This window comes from Bactrocera tryoni, chromosome 5 (assembly GCF_016617805.1).
Source record: "Bactrocera tryoni isolate S06 chromosome 5, CSIRO_BtryS06_freeze2, whole genome shotgun sequence".
Taxonomy (NCBI): Eukaryota; Metazoa; Arthropoda; class Insecta; order Diptera; family Tephritidae; genus Bactrocera; species Bactrocera tryoni.
Window position 1 is genome coordinate 19,513,762 of NC_052503.1, and position 13,741 is coordinate 19,527,502.

Consider the following 13,741-nt stretch of genomic DNA (forward strand, 5'->3'; position numbering starts at 1 on the left):
CATTTAATTGTATCATTACTTAATTAACTAATGCAAATACATGGGGGTATTCACAGTGGAGGCAAAACAGTTACAAATTATGAATTTTAGTTTTTTGACTTAGTTAATGCATCAAAATTAGCTATGAATATAGTAAAAACATACTTATTATATAATTTATACTTAAAAATTTCAAAATACATTTTTCTATTAACATTTTTTACAACGTAATATTTTTTCAAAATTTCAATTTACTTTTTTCGATCAGAGTCCCTAAAATTCTAGCCTTAAATGCGCCAATTCATGTGAAAAACAATTTGATGAATATCATCTAACCTAGAGTTCATTAAAGTGATTTGAAAACACGAAAATAAGAATAAATATTAACCTAAATTGCACCTAAGCCTTCACACATACAAAATCTTCCATACAAGTACTTGATTCCGAAAGGTCAGTTTTCAGCTATCTGATTACATTACATTGTGACAAAAAAGTACCTGGAAATTGTAATTAAATTGAAAATCGTCAGACAAATGTTAGAGAGATGGCAAGTGCGCTCCAAATCTCTCGCAAGTCCATTCGAATGATTTTGGTGGATATTTGGGCTTTCTTGCTGCACTCATCCCGATAAAGATGAATTCGTTTCAAAAAGTGTACCGTAAGCTAGTCTCTTTGGACATGATTTATCGTCCGAATTCCAATCCCGCATTCATGGGGAGCATTACCACTGCCGATGAGACATGGGTTTATAAGTTTGAAATGCAAAATAGTCAACAATCATCGGCATGAAACCCGTTTTCAGTCGATCTAAGCGATAAAACAAAACTCGCTGGAAGAGCTGAAGGCCTTCCCAAAAAGTGTTTATGAAAAGTGTTTTGAGGACTGGAAAAAAGTGTATTACATCTAATGATGATTACTTTCAAGGTGACAAAATAAATAATACCTTTGTCTTAGACAATAATCCATGAAACATTTCTTGAAGATATCTATATATAGTAAAGTGATCCGATAACGACGACTACGACAAATAGGGGGACAAAAGGACATGTGCCAAATTTCAGATCGTTATCACATAAACTCGAGACTAGATCGGGTATATACCGTCTGTTTGAAAATCTGACGGGAAGACAGATGGTTATGACTAAATCGATAATTTACGTATATAGTTTATAAGATATTCTCCATTTTCTCCTGGGTTTAACAAACCTCCTAGGAAACTTATTATACTCTGTTCAGAGTATAAAAAGGAGCTCGGGTCGTATAGAGGTTGTCCCTCTTCCACACGTATGCAATATATGTATATACCGAGTTCATGGATCACGAGTTTCTGCCTTTGAAACCGAAACTATATATGTATATTCCGGAAAGTCAGGAAAAGGTAAACCTAAACAAAAAGTTTTGTTCAAGAGAGTGAAGGGCAAATCTTTTACTTTTCCCATTACATTAAGATTTTCAATCAGACAATTTGTCTGTTAACGTATTTTTCTTACCACGGTCTTTTATTTTGACTACCAGAAGCAGTGATTTTGGTGTTTTTATATTGTTGATATTGCTTTAAGTTTCATTCGCACTGGACGAATGCTTAAAAAAAAAAAAAAATTGGCGCGGAACTTAGTCGTCGTGGAAAATATTTTGAAAACAATGATATATTAAGCGATAAATATTTACTTCTTTATTTTAATACCAGATTATGGGTAAAAACCCTGGCATTTATAGTAAGAGAGCTGGTACTGAACAAGTTGACACTGCTATTGTAGACCATATTTATTGTCACTGTTGTTGGAAACAAGTATCTTAAGCATTTTACTTTTACCACCACAATCTACTATTTGTACTGACGTTAGGTTAACCTAACCTGTAGGCCAATAAGCCACGCATAGACCTGTTTTGATTCTTTGCGATACCAGATGGAGTTTAATTCCTAGGTCCAAGAGAAGTAGTCATCCTTTAGGATGCCTGCGCTTGACGCAAATTTTAACAGACTCTGCAGCCAATATCGATAAGTCCTTCAGTTTATCATACCATGGTGACCTCAGATGCTTACAGCGTAGTCTTGCCGATGAGGAACAAGTGCACAAGAGATGCTCCCTGGTGCTTTGCAGTCTTGTCGACCTATTAGCCCCATTATGCGGGAGTGCGCCGCCACCAGACAGTGATTCCGATAATATTCTTACAATCGCTTCCATGGAGTGTCCGATGTTAGGTTCAAGAAAATTTTTTCATGATATTATTTCGGAAAGATATTATTTCTAAAAGTTTCGCAGAGAGTAAATGTGAAGAGTAGGAATTAGAAAAAAAGACTGGCACACCTCACATATCAATTATTATAGGTCCAGCAAGATATGCTGACATTCTTTTGGGCTTTTCCGGCTATGAGCAATATGCATACGCGAAAAAGGGGAAATAGTATAATATAATACTCAAAATTTACCCACAAATATGTCAAAACATTATTCTTTCGGAAACTTTATAACTCATCGCTGTGAATACCGCTAATTTGTCAATTGTCTGTATTGTCTGCCCAACATAACTGACAAATTGTATGCGAATGTGAAGTGAAATTGTATAGAAAAGATGACTCGCTTGATTTCCGCTCATTAAGTATGCAAATTTATTTTGCCATATAGCCAAAAACGGTACATTGTTGTTGCGACGCAGAAAATTAAACGAAAAGTCGCAAGCAAACGAAAATTTCGAGGGAAAATGGCAGAAATGTGTGGAAAGCTGTTTGGGTTATGTAATAGAAAGTGGTGATATTTAAGCAAAATATATATACATATATACATACATATGTATGTAAAACAATATTATAAGACTTGCAGTGTTGCAAGGAAAAGCAAAGGCAATTTTACAAGAAACTAAAAAAACTAAAAAAAAAACTAAAATATTTTAGTTTGCTAACTGGCACACAGTGCGACATATTCGAAACTGTGTTAATAGCGTTTTTATTTGTTTCGAACACGGTCTTAAATGTTAAACATCTGCTCTACTTTTGGGAGAACAAGTGTTCGGAACTAAGTACATATGCGCATGCTTGTCGACAGCGTCATACAAAGGCGGGTCTGTTGTGTTGCACGTTCTTTTTGTAGGTTGTTAAGCAAATACTGTTAGCAGACTAGCGTTCAAGCGACATTTCAATGAAGCAAATTTGTTTTATGACTCAGAAGGGAGGCGGTTAAGATGTAACAATTTCGTTTGCTTCGAGGTATTAGGGTGTGCCAATTATTTTTTTAATAGTAGTGTGCCGAACGTTGAAAAAATCTAGTAAAGTTTGAATTGCGACATTATTTTCTGAAAAAATATAAAGAAAATTGTACTAAATATCTTTAAGGATTTAGGGTTGGACTTTGACTTCGAATAACTTTTGAATGAATCGACTCAGCGAAAAATTATTTTATAAATTTATCGTTAAATTCTCTACAAGAGGAAATATATAAGGAGAAAGATTACATTATTTTCGTACACCCTAATACACATACACATTAGGGCGGTTCGATTATTTTTTCTATAAAATCGCGTATACGGGAAATGTCTTATGGAACATTTTGAACAACTATGCCTAAGAGACAATGGGTCTAAAACAGGTTTGGAACCAGCAATTATTAAGGCGAAGTTTGAAAAATCTTAATAATCGCTTGTATGGGAGATATGGTTGTCAGATCTAGCCGATTCCGACAAATGAACAATATAATGTCAAAATGCACTTATTAAATTTCATTCGAATATCTCAACAACTAAAGAACAAACTTTTATTATCCTTAAAAAACTTCGCCATAAAATCGATGTCTGAAACCGGTTTTAGACCCATAGTTTCATAAGAAAAGTTGTTCAGAATGATCCGTAAAATATTTGCAGCGCACGGGATTTTTCCGTTTTTTGGTTCCCTGCATAACGACCCGCTCTAATATACATATACATGAGTAAATATAAACCACTCATTATAGCAAATGCGTCTGGGCACACTTTTACTGCTTTTGGAATAAACTATTTACATATGTATATACATACAAGCAAACATATGTATATATGGTATAGTACACTTAGCATTATAAGCCTCATGTAAGCACATTTGCATGCGTGTTTTCAGCAAACAATGCCTCACAGTTGAACATTTGATGATTTCCGCGCCTTGTTTGGCACATTTCCGCCACTGGTGCCGCCGCCACCAACACCAACAACTTGCACAACACTATGACAATTTGTAAATGCTAATTTTTGAGCGCTAAAAACTTATTTGTTGTAAGTAGTTATGAGCTCGGCATACGCATTTATGACTCGCCAAGGTTGCCAGTGTGTCCCAAACTAGCTAATGATCGGCGTTTTTCAATCAAATGTCAAGTGGTTGTTAATTCATCGGCCGTATTTACTTAACATAGCCATTATGCGCATTAGAAATAGATTTTACAATTTCATTTTACATAAATTATTTACATGGCATAGCATATATTCTCTAATCTGCTCCGGCATGCGCACACCTTAATATGTCCACATGTAAATATTGCTTACTGAAGTGGTCAAGAAGGGCACAAATATCTAATGTAAATATATTTTGAGAGATGATGTCAGTTCAATATCAAATATTTACGGTTTATGCAAATATTTTATTGGAAACTAATGTGTGCGAAAAAGATTAAAGCCAACTGCGAGATATTTACATCAGGAATGGGTGGAAACTTTACATGGCAATGCCCTTAATAGTATTTACACTAGTAGTATGTTGGCTTAGACTATATTTGATGTATATTATATAGTATAAATCTGCTAGAAGACTTTGTGAATTATTTGCTTTGTTAAGCTGTCAGATAAAAGTCTGTTTTGTTCTCTTTCAAAAGTGCTGTTTAAACAGTTTAGTTAAGGGACACACCTACTTTGGAATTAATAAACAGAACTACTTTTTTCATATTCCGATAGATTATGTCTTTAAAAATAACGCACTCAAAATGTACATCGATATCTTAAATAGTTTGTATGTAAGTTACAATCTTTTGGAATGCAACCGCTCAGTTGAATCAGGTCCATCAGTTTATCCTTAAACTTTCTCAGGCAAACTTCATCCACGGACTAAAAGTACTAAAAGCATTTAGTAAAATTGTATGTGCTCAAGTAGACTGACTCAAACGCTTTGACATTACAGCACATTTTATAGGTTAGATTAGGTCTAGGGTTGATCTAAAATCGATGGATCTCACTTGGACAAATACTTGTAATTTGTTTTACATAAAAACTCCTTAAAGTGCATCACTTCATAGATCGACGAAGCGTTTTGAGTTTACCACAAATTTATTAAGGCGATTAACATCACTCCCAGCCACTTGGCTTGATTCTCCAAAGGGGTGTTTATGGAGATATTTCAATCAGTCATTTATCAGTCTGCGACAAAATGATTCCACCTCGGCTTTCTCCATGTAGCTCTGGCAAAGAGCGTCAAACAAATTATTTAGTCGTACCGCGTGTGTACCGATTGGGCAGTGTCCAGTCAAAATACCTGCTGCGAGATTATCGCAGAAAGTTCGGAGGACTTTTTACTGTTAATTTTGGGCCAGAACAATATCGCAGCGCCTGCAAAGCTCACTGGAGTACATAGGTCCAGCGCTAGAGTGCAAAAGGACATCGGACAACTGATTCGCTTTCAACCGGATGACATTGGGTAAGGGTGCCCTCCCTAGCAATCTCGTCGGCTTTGCAGTTTCCGGCAATTTCGCTGGCGTCGGGCACCTACAGGTATACAGGTGTAATATGAAAAAAATTGGGCGCCCAGTCACCGAGCTTAAAACTTGTATAGGCACTCGGCTATCAGAGCATACTTGATGGTAGAAATATCTGTTTGTAAGAAGCTACAGTGGTTTGGCAGTCTGAAACTAGAGCTGATGAAGAGCTGCCTATGGAAGACTCCAACTCTCGCTTTTAACTTCGATTCATCCGAAGGAGCAACTCATCTCCATTGACTTCGCCCCGCCCACAAATATCTCGCACCTGTGTGAGCAGGGAAGAAACTATCAGTTTAAGGTTCCGCGATTCAGTGATCTAGATTGTAAGGAATGGAATCGAAGTACTGGGTCATTTCAATGTTCTCCTGCCTGGGACACCTCACAGACCCAGTTTTCCTAGTAATAGTTTATATTGCAAAACAATCAGTTTTGCTAGCGATGAATTGATGTTGATATAAGTATGCTAAGAAATGCTGGTAAGTTGGTTGAAGCTTTGAAACCCCAGGTTGTACTGATCATTTATCATCATTATTATTAGATATAAATAAGTCGAGAGAGAATAGATAAATCAAAGGAGATAAAAGCAATAAGTTGTATCACTACAAAACCCAGATCATACTTCATCATATTTATTTTCGAAACAAAAACAAAAATAATCAAGTTTTTATATCACATAAATCGCGCTATAACTTCATGAAATAATATCGTGTTCGTGCAATAAACTAAAATTAGCTTGTAAACTAATATAAAGCAACGCTGGCATTATGCAACTGAAGGCATCTCGGTATTGTATATTTAAATAAATAAATAAATTTCGAAACAAAGGTTTTTCTGTTAACTGAAGCATGGCAATTAACATTTAACACTCTGCTCCGAAATTAGCAATAATTAGAGTTTCTCATTGAAAACGGCGAGTGAATAGAAAACTATGGAAAAAAGCGCGTTAATACTGAAATTATATAAAATTCTGTGAACATCGGCGGTGTCAAGTGCAATGTCAAATGCTGTCATAATACATATTCATATATGTAATTGTTGTTGTTGGAGCGTGAATTTGAAAAGCGTTTGCGAATAATGACATTATTATTGTTGTTGCCGTTCGTGTTAATAACATGAATTCGCAAAATTAAATCATTGAACTACAGTTCGTAAGTGGCCTCTATGCGACCGACCTATGTTCATATGTACATATGTACATATATTGACATTGGTGAGCAAAAAATGTTTGGTTGGCAGAAAATGCAAAAAAATGTGATTTTTATGTGGCATCAAATTAGAGAAAATATAATTTTTTAAATTTTTATAAATGACATATATTTTGCTTACTTACAAACTATAAGTAACAATTAAAGAAAAGTATATATTATTTAATTTTTGTTAACTCTGTAATTACATTTATTTAAGCAATTATTTAAATGCAGAAAATATTAATAAATAAAAATTTGTTATGGGAGATTGAACGATTAATTTTATTTTATTTTTGGTAGTTTTTACAATAACCTAAATTTTTTAAATTTTATTTACCCTAAACTACAAACTTATAAAATATGAGCTTACAAAGCATTAATAGCAATAAATCTTAACGAATATTAAGCTTAAGATTACATTTAGTTTAGATTTATTAAAAATGTATTAAAAAGCTAATCAAATTTTTGTATTAGAGTTCGAAGCCTGAGAAATTTTCGTAACACAAAATAAATGGATAAAATTTGCCCCCCCCGCTAGCTTTCCATTAATATTTATTTTTATTATATTTATTAAGGAGTTTAAGGAAATTTTTATTTGATTATTATAATATATCATAAATAAGGCAAGATAAATAAATCAAGTTTCTAGTGAAATGGCTGAGAGTCAATTTTACCGCGTGGGAATCTCGCCTAGTGAAGATGCAATTAATTAAAGAGCGGGAAAACATCCATACCAAATTAGACATTGAGTTTGAATTAGCTATTAGGCTAACAATTCGAAATCAAATATTTCATGCCAGCGAAAACAAAATAAATGGGTGGGAAAAAATCAATTCAGTTTGACAGTCGATAATTTTGGTCGATCTTCATGGCAATCCGCTGCAGAACTTTATATTTTTTAACAAATTTGCTCTTTAAAGAATAAGATTATATTTTTCAATATTTTTCGGAATTTTTCTTTAAATTCTTGCGAAGTTTAGTTTGTTATTAGAAACTCATAAGTCTAAAGGAGGGCTTCACTGTAAGCAAGCAATTATAGCCTGCCTTTGCTGTGCTACTTAACATAATGATCGAAGTACTTTTTCCTGATTCAAGACGTTTTTTTTTTAGGCGATTTTATTATCAACAAATTCCTATTTAGAAGCAATTATACAAATTATGTATTCTCAATTTTTATTCTACAATACTAATAATATATAGTGCCTGAATTTTAAGATAAACTCCTTATAATGGACCTTTTTTCAGGACACATTTTCCTGGGATAAATTATTTTTAGTGCGCAAAACTCAAAAGAAAACTAATTCTTCATGGAAATGATTGACAATTCCAACAGTAGCACCCGGAAATTGTAATTAAATATGTGCGTAATCTGCCAACGAGTTTCTTTGAGCAGCTGCTTAAGTCGCTACACCTCAGTGGTGTGCTGTGATTTTACAATGGACTAAAATATCGAGGAAAGAATTTGTCTAAAATTTTATATTTCTAATCAAATTTCGTGTGTGGAATCGAAAAGTTGGAAAAGGTTTAAGGTTATTCAGTTTTATAAAAACCCAATCCTACGAGTAGTACAAAGCTTTCGAATACGGTCGAAAGATCGTTGAAGACATGACAAAAAAGGTTAGGATATGGTGCTAGATAATCACCAGGCAAGTGTTAGAGAGATCTAGTCATCTGTGAGTCTGTTCGAAAGATTTTGGTAGATATTTGGTTATGAAACTTGCTCAAATCGCTCCGATAAAGCTGAATTTATTTCAAAACAATTCCCGTAAACAGGTATCTTTGGACATGATTGATCATCCGAATTCCCACATTCATGGAGAGCATTATAACTGCCGGTAAGACAACGGTTTATGAGTTTGCAAGTCAACAATCATCGAAATGGAGGGGAAAAACGGGCCGAACCAAAAATACCATGTCAAAGCGGCTCAAAAATCAAAGAGATGATCATTGTTTTTTTTTGACATTCGTGGTTTGGTGCATCATGAATTTGTTCCGGAGAAACAAACGGTCAAAAACGCAGTAAATACCCTCAATCAACCACCGTAATCACCAGATTGGGCTCCGTATGATTTTATCTTGTTCTTCAAACTGAAATTGCCGCCCCGTGAAATCCGTTTTCAGCCAATCGAAGAGATAAAACAAAATTGGCGGAAAGAGCTGAAGACCGTCCCAAAAAGTGCGAATTAAAAGTGTTTCGTGGACTGTACTATTTTGCCTATTTGTCACAATGTTATACAAAAGTTTATTTTAAGCCGGTATACTAAAAAAATCTATTTATGCGCAAATCAATGCAAACTTTAGGAATTTTCGCCATTGCCATTTCATCATGTCAAATTTTACTTTGGCACAATGCTTGGAAATGGTTCAAGACCATACGCAAATTCACAGTCTCCGAAAAATTCAGAAAATTACGTTCATCGAAAAATCGTCTTCTCAGATGATGTCCTTTTCTGGGTTTAATGGCTTCTTCAACAAACCAAATTATTGCTATTGAGGTTAGATAAATCCAGGTGTGGTTCCGAAAACGCAACCAAAAATTTACCGTTTGCTGCGGATTGTGGTATGGCGGCGTCATCGGACCTTATTTCTTGTGAAATGAGCGAAGTAGTGGCGTTATCATCACCAGCGAGCGTTATAAAATAAGGTTGACCGACTGCTTTTTCCCGGAATTTGATAAAATCGACTATTATTCTCCATTTTCATGAAAAAATCTTTCTTTCTCGTGGAAAATATATACTCTTAAAACAAATTTAAATGGAATAGAGCCATTTAAAGGCTACAAAAGCGACTGCTAGTCACTATAGTTAACTTACTTTTTCTAATATATGTAGTTATATTTACATATATATGTATATAATACAATACTAGAAATGCATACCTACATACATATATACATATGTATCTGTGTATATTCGTACTCCCATTTAGAATTGCACTATTCACACAGCCACAAAAAACAGACAAAAAAACGAAACAAACAAAGACCGGAAATTGCAGTGCAATAACTTCTCAAAGTCATCAATAACCCGCAACAAGCACGCACACACACATACGCAGATGTGCAATGCCAGCGCAGTATGCAAGTGCAAGGCCACACAGAAAGGTTCAGCCACAAGCGGGTGTCTTCAAGCTCACGATATATTTTGTTTGTGGGATGTGTTTGCAGGGCGGACAGCCATATTTCCGCTTGACTTGCAATTTGGGGCACAATAGTGGCAAAGTGTGTGCGTGGTGCAACGAATGCAGTTCACCATGCCGAGCTGCCAATGAAGCGCAATTCAAATAGTGAATTATTTCCGTATGCTTCACGGTGGCAGTTGCAGTGTTGCAAGTTGCATTTTGTGGCATGTCTAGTCCTTGTGACGCCTAGTCGAAGGCACAACCTTTTTGCTTCCCTGCAGTAAGCCAGCTTTAGCGGGCGCTTGTTTTGTTTGGAAGGAAATGCTGGCGTTAGAAAACATGTGCGAGAGATGGCGGTTGGTTGCTCCAGCAACTTTTTGGCTGTTGCAGTGGCAATTGTTGTTTGAAAGTTTTTCGGCTGCAGACGATTTATCAAAACTAACTACGTGCCTTACTACTGTGCGGGTGCAGTCATGTGCAAAAAAGATATTTTGTTGTATTGTTTGGTAAGTTTCTTTTTTATGATAGCATCCTTACGCTTGGCTTAATTATAAATATTTTGAATTCATTTGGTTCTTCAAGTGGAAATAAGTCGAAGTCTGTTGAAATTAAAATTTTGTTTTGGAAACAAGCGAGTTTTGAGAATATTTTTTGCTCTCAGCAGGCGCTAAGACTTCGTGTGCCTCTTTTGTCCATGCCACAAAAGTGTCCAAAGCACCGTTTCCTTGAATAGAGACCTCTTTGTTAACAAATGCCAAGTAAAATAACTAGTAAATGCAATCCCAGTTTATATTTAGCACAAAGTAAGTCGTCTATTTTGATTGGAACATAAATAAATCGCAGTGATAGCCTTGTCTTCCTCAATTCCTTTTTTTACCGCTTGGTGTTCCACAAGTTCAATTATTTATAGCACAGTGTTCCACAAGTTCAATTATTTATAGTCTTATGTTCCACAAGTTCAGTAATTCACAGATTCAATCTACAATTTTTTTCGAGTTCACTCAGAGGCAATTCATATACTATACATATACTTTCCAAATATGATTATTTTATGATATATAGTAAGCTTCGTCTACTTTTACAGAGTTTTGGGAATTATATGTACTTTCCCTAACCTTTTTTGAAAATATATTTCGTTGCTATATATTTTAAGGTCGAATTTGATTACCAAAAAGTTCTACGTCATACTTCGATTTGGTTTGAAGAAGGGAAGAAATAGCTTTCTAATAAGTAGTCGAAGATAGCGGCATTTGAGCGGAATTAGAAAGGTTAGTTAAGGTTAAGAGGTCGAACCTAAGAGGGATCTCTCTTCGACAGCTTAGAACTTCGGTCCGTTGTGGTGCCTAAAAACTCCTATATATCGCAGCATAAGACCCTTATAAATGGACAAAGCGCTTTGAGCCCATCACAAATATGTTGAGTCGGCTAATGTCAGTTTCGGGTATGTTTTCTGTTTCACTGCACGTAAGACAACTGAGATGTTTCAGTTTCAGGTTTGCAAATCCATCTCAGCTTTTTTCATACAACTTTTTTTAGTTTTACCGGATAAATATTTCTTGAGCAATGCTTAGCAAAAAGTTCAACGATTGGGGAAAGATGTGCTTACTTTAATGCAATATGTTCAGTAGATCTATCTCCTGCGCTCTACTCTAGGTCAAAAGGATCCCGTTGGCGCATAAGAGCTAAGCACACGTGACTTATATTCGTGTAGTTCTGGATAGCAAGAAGCCAATGGAGATCCAACTCGATCCCATCAAAAATGCTTTAAACGACCGTTTCTCTTCAAGAAGCTGCTTATTTGTCGGAATTGTCGATAGCGGACCAATATTGGATATAGCTGCCATATAAATTGACAGGTAAAAATAAAGTTCTTATATGGAAAACTTTTTTATTTGATAAGATGTCCTTAGGACATTTCGCAAAGATTACTGTCTAAAGTAAAGGTACAATCTCCAAAAAAATTCTTCAGATCGAATTATTATAGCATCGAATCGAATATATATAGCTGCCATATAAACTCACAGATCGAAACAAAGTTTTTATTAGGAAAACTTTTTTATTTGAGAAAATATGTTCACGGAACTTGGCATGGATTATTCACCAAGGCAGTGTTATAGTTTCCGATATAGTGTTCAGATCGGCCACGATAATAAATAGCTACTACGGACACTTATCGATCAAAATACGATTTTTGTATGGGAACTTTTTTAATGCGGCCAAAATTAAGGGTTTCTTACGCATAAAAATACACTAACAATTAACGGTATCGCACGTCAAAATCATCAATTGTTGTAGCCAGTAGTTCGCCAGGTCTTGCAGTGTCTTCGTATATATGACATAATCAATTTAAAGCCTACTTAGGGAGTTTGCAATGCCTAAAAATTTTTTTTAAATTGAAATTTGAAAGTTAACGCGCAAGCTGAATGGGCGACATACTCACATATGTGTATATGTGTGCGTAAAAATATGTGTCAGCGCTCACAAACAGTTGTAGCTCAAATTTAATAGTCCAACAATTACCTTTTACTAGAGACAAAACAATTAAAGACACTGAAATCGACGCAGACACGGCCGACAATCGCTGCCACAATAAAATTTTCGCTGATTTTTAACTACGAGCGAGCTGTGGCGATACTTAATACAAATGCTGTCTGCACAATGTATACACACGTACATATGTATGTGTGTGTGCTTGTACTTTTATTTACTCTAATTGAAAGTTAAGTCAAGTTTAGCACACAAGTGGACAAACTCGTGAAGAAAAGGGCCAAGGCCGCGAGCAAAGCATATCTCGGCTTAAGTGTGACACAAATCGAAAGCCAGTTCGCGGCAGCGCCACGCATCGACCGCCGACCGCCAAGCGACCACCAGCCAACACTGGCGCACAATTAAATCGTAAAATAAACGAAAAACAACAAAAACACAACAAAAAAAGCGTTTAAGAAAGTTGTGAAAAAAGCGGCTTTGCCCACATATCTCCAGCATACTTATGTGTATATGCACAAACAAACAACAACAACACTTATGTGTGCCACAAAAACATGTTTACGGCTGCGCTTCTGCTACACTTATGTGCTGTTGCATGTATGCGTGTGTCGGTGCGCACTTTCGGTGGCAACTCACCTGAAAGATCATATAACCCGAATCGTACATCCAAAAGTCCTCCGGGGTATGACCGGGTTTGCTCAGCTGTATGGCGAGACAGCGCTGTAATATCAGCCGACAACGTTGCGGTCCACCAGGCGATTTCGTACCCATTGTGTTGCTGTTGTTGTAGTTGTTGACGATGAAAATATTGTCGCTTTATGATTTAAACACTGGTGTTAAGAATTTACACTTGAATATTTATTTGCACTTTTCTCTCACTTTTCTTTTATTGTGTGTGTGTGCGTGAAATTTCACTTTCTTAACATGAGGGTGTGGGGGGACTGGCTGGCAGTAGCACTTTTTTTAATACAAAAAATATTCGATTTGTTGTGTGTTTTATGTCGATTTGAGTATATTTTTAGGTGATTTGGTTATATTTTGGGTATATTTTTGGGTATATTTTGGATATACTTCTGAGTATATTTTTAGTTTTTATTTTAAATTAATTTCGTTTTTAATTAATTATTATAAAATACTTGAATTTTTTTGTTATTGTGTTTTTTATTTTGATTTGGGTATATTTTTACAGGATTCGGGTTTATATTTGGGTATATTTTTAGTTTTTGTTTTATATTAATTTTTCTTTTAATTATAATTTCT

General features: G+C 35.3%; 1 protein-coding gene across 1 annotated transcript in view; it reads right to left on the reverse strand.

The window, feature by feature from the left end:
* Window positions 1-13,515, reverse strand: part of LOC120778179 (probable serine/threonine-protein kinase DDB_G0267686) — a 129,914-nt gene extending 116,399 nt beyond the window's left edge. Inside the window, exon 1 of the mRNA XM_040109916.1 lies at window positions 13,118-13,515. Coding sequence (XP_039965850.1) covers window positions 13,118-13,252 — 135 coding nt within the window. The 5' untranslated portion in view covers window positions 13,253-13,515. The remainder of the gene's footprint in view (window positions 1-13,117) is intronic.
* Between the last annotated feature and the right edge of the window lie 226 nt (window positions 13,516-13,741).